Below are 1,788 nucleotides of genomic sequence, written 5' to 3'. Positions count from 1 at the left end.
CAGCACCCCCCCCTGAAAAAAAATTAAATTTCTATTTTAACTCTATTTTCTCTCTATTTCACTCGATGTCATCTCTATTTTCTCTCTATTTTAACTATTTTCTAGCTATTGTAACTCTATTTTATCCCTATTTTAACTATTTTCTAGCTATTGTAACTCTATTTTATCTCTATTTTAACTATTTTCTCTCTATTCTCTCTATTTTGACCCTATCTCCATTTTAATGATTTTCTCTCTAATTTAACTCTATTTTCTCTCTGCTTTAACTCTTTTCTCTAGATTTTCTCTCTATTTTAACTCTATCTTCTCTCTATTTTAACTCCCTTTCCTCTATTTCAACTCTATTTTCTTTCCATTTCAACTCTATTACCCCTCCATTTTATCCCTATTTCATCCCTATTTCCTCTCTATTTCAACTCTATTTTCTATTTCATCTTTATTTTCTATTTAATCTCTGTTTCATCTCTATTTAAGCTCTATTTCCTCCCTATTTTTTCATTAAATTAACCCTCTGCGCGCACCCTTTCCTCCCGGGATGTTACAACCCCCCCTCCCTTTTTTATTTTATTTTATTTTTTATTTTTTTCCCCCACATTATTCCTCCCAATTGGAAGATTTGGGGGAACCAAGGCGAGAAGGCGGGAGGGGGGGGTGAGCTACCCCCAACCCCTCTTCACCCAAGGAACCCTCCACCCCCTCACTTCCCTCACCCATCATTAAAACTTCTTCTTTCTTTTTTTATTATTATTTTTTAAATTCTTTTTCCAAACCCCGGTTCATATTTAGGTGCTTCACTCCCGAGCAAAGCTCGCTGCACTTTATTATAGATATTTTATACTCTCGAAAGTCTTTTAATTAGAAAGAGCGTAACAAGCCAGATTTGCTCCCAACAACTTAACAAATAAAAGGCCTGTAGCTGCAACTGTGAAGGAGCTATATTCTTGTTTTTATGGGGCCATAAAAAGTCGCTCAGCCTGTTCTGCTAGGGGAGAAGGTCGTAAAGATGGTTCAGTTTATTTAATTTATATCTCCGAGCTGTAAAACTTACCACTGTGGGAGTTCATACGTTGCATCCAGGGGTATATTTGAATGCTAGTTTTTTGTTCTTGCGAAGTGTTCCTGTTTTGGTCACTGGTAAAATCCTGTGCGATTGATGTCTGTGTATTATGTCCCATAGAATTTTGCCTGCAGCTAGAAAGCATGTCTTTTTCTTGGTAAAAAGCATTAGATCCATAATCATAAGGTCCTCGGCTGGAGCTAAACACAACATTATCTTGCGGTGAATAAAAAGGAGATGAATAAATCCGGTTTTGAGCAACGGCTGCTCCATAAGTAGAAAAATGCCTGACAGGGTCATAGGCAGTGGAATTGAGGGCTACGTTGGGAAGCACCTCTTGGCCACTGGTGAGATGGCAGGATAAAGATGGGTTGGTAAAATAGGAATTCATCGCCTCTTGCTATACCTGGCTTGTGTGATTTCTTTAATATTTATTTCTGTCTCCAGTTTGTAAGGTCTGAACTAGATTGTTATAGGGAAGGCTCTGCTCCAGGACAGACAAAATGACAAAGTCAGCTGACCCGGGGGGAGCCAATGGGGAAGCGGGTGTCAAAAAGGGAAAAAATTGCTTTTGCTTCTCTTGATTCCCTAGTTGAAACTAAGTGGGCATGGAAAGTAAGTCCTGCACCCCCAAAACCCCCCCAGTACCCCCGGGGTGCCGGGGAGATGGGGAGGATGCGGTGGGGAGGGGAAGGGCTGTGTGTGTATATGTGTGTGTGGGGTTGGGGGGG

At 40.2% G+C, this 1,788-nt stretch overlaps 1 protein-coding gene across 1 annotated transcript; it reads right to left on the bottom strand.

The window, feature by feature from the left end:
* Positions 1-1,048: 1,048 nt before the first annotated feature.
* Positions 1,049-1,588, bottom strand: HOXC6 (homeobox C6; the record flags this gene model as incomplete). The annotated part of the gene is made up of 1 exon (XM_010165716.1): positions 1,049-1,588. A coding segment is annotated over exon 1 (400 nt), but the record flags the coding sequence as incomplete, so codon positions are not given.
* Positions 1,589-1,788: the final 200 nt, after the last annotated feature.

This window comes from Antrostomus carolinensis, unplaced genomic scaffold (assembly GCF_000700745.2).
Source record: "Antrostomus carolinensis isolate BGI_N321 unplaced genomic scaffold, ASM70074v2 scaffold53323, whole genome shotgun sequence".
NCBI lineage: Eukaryota > Metazoa > Chordata > Aves > Caprimulgiformes > Caprimulgidae > Antrostomus > Antrostomus carolinensis.
The sequence above is the reverse complement of the archived record's forward strand: the minus strand, read 5'-3'. Positions and strand labels throughout refer to the sequence as shown.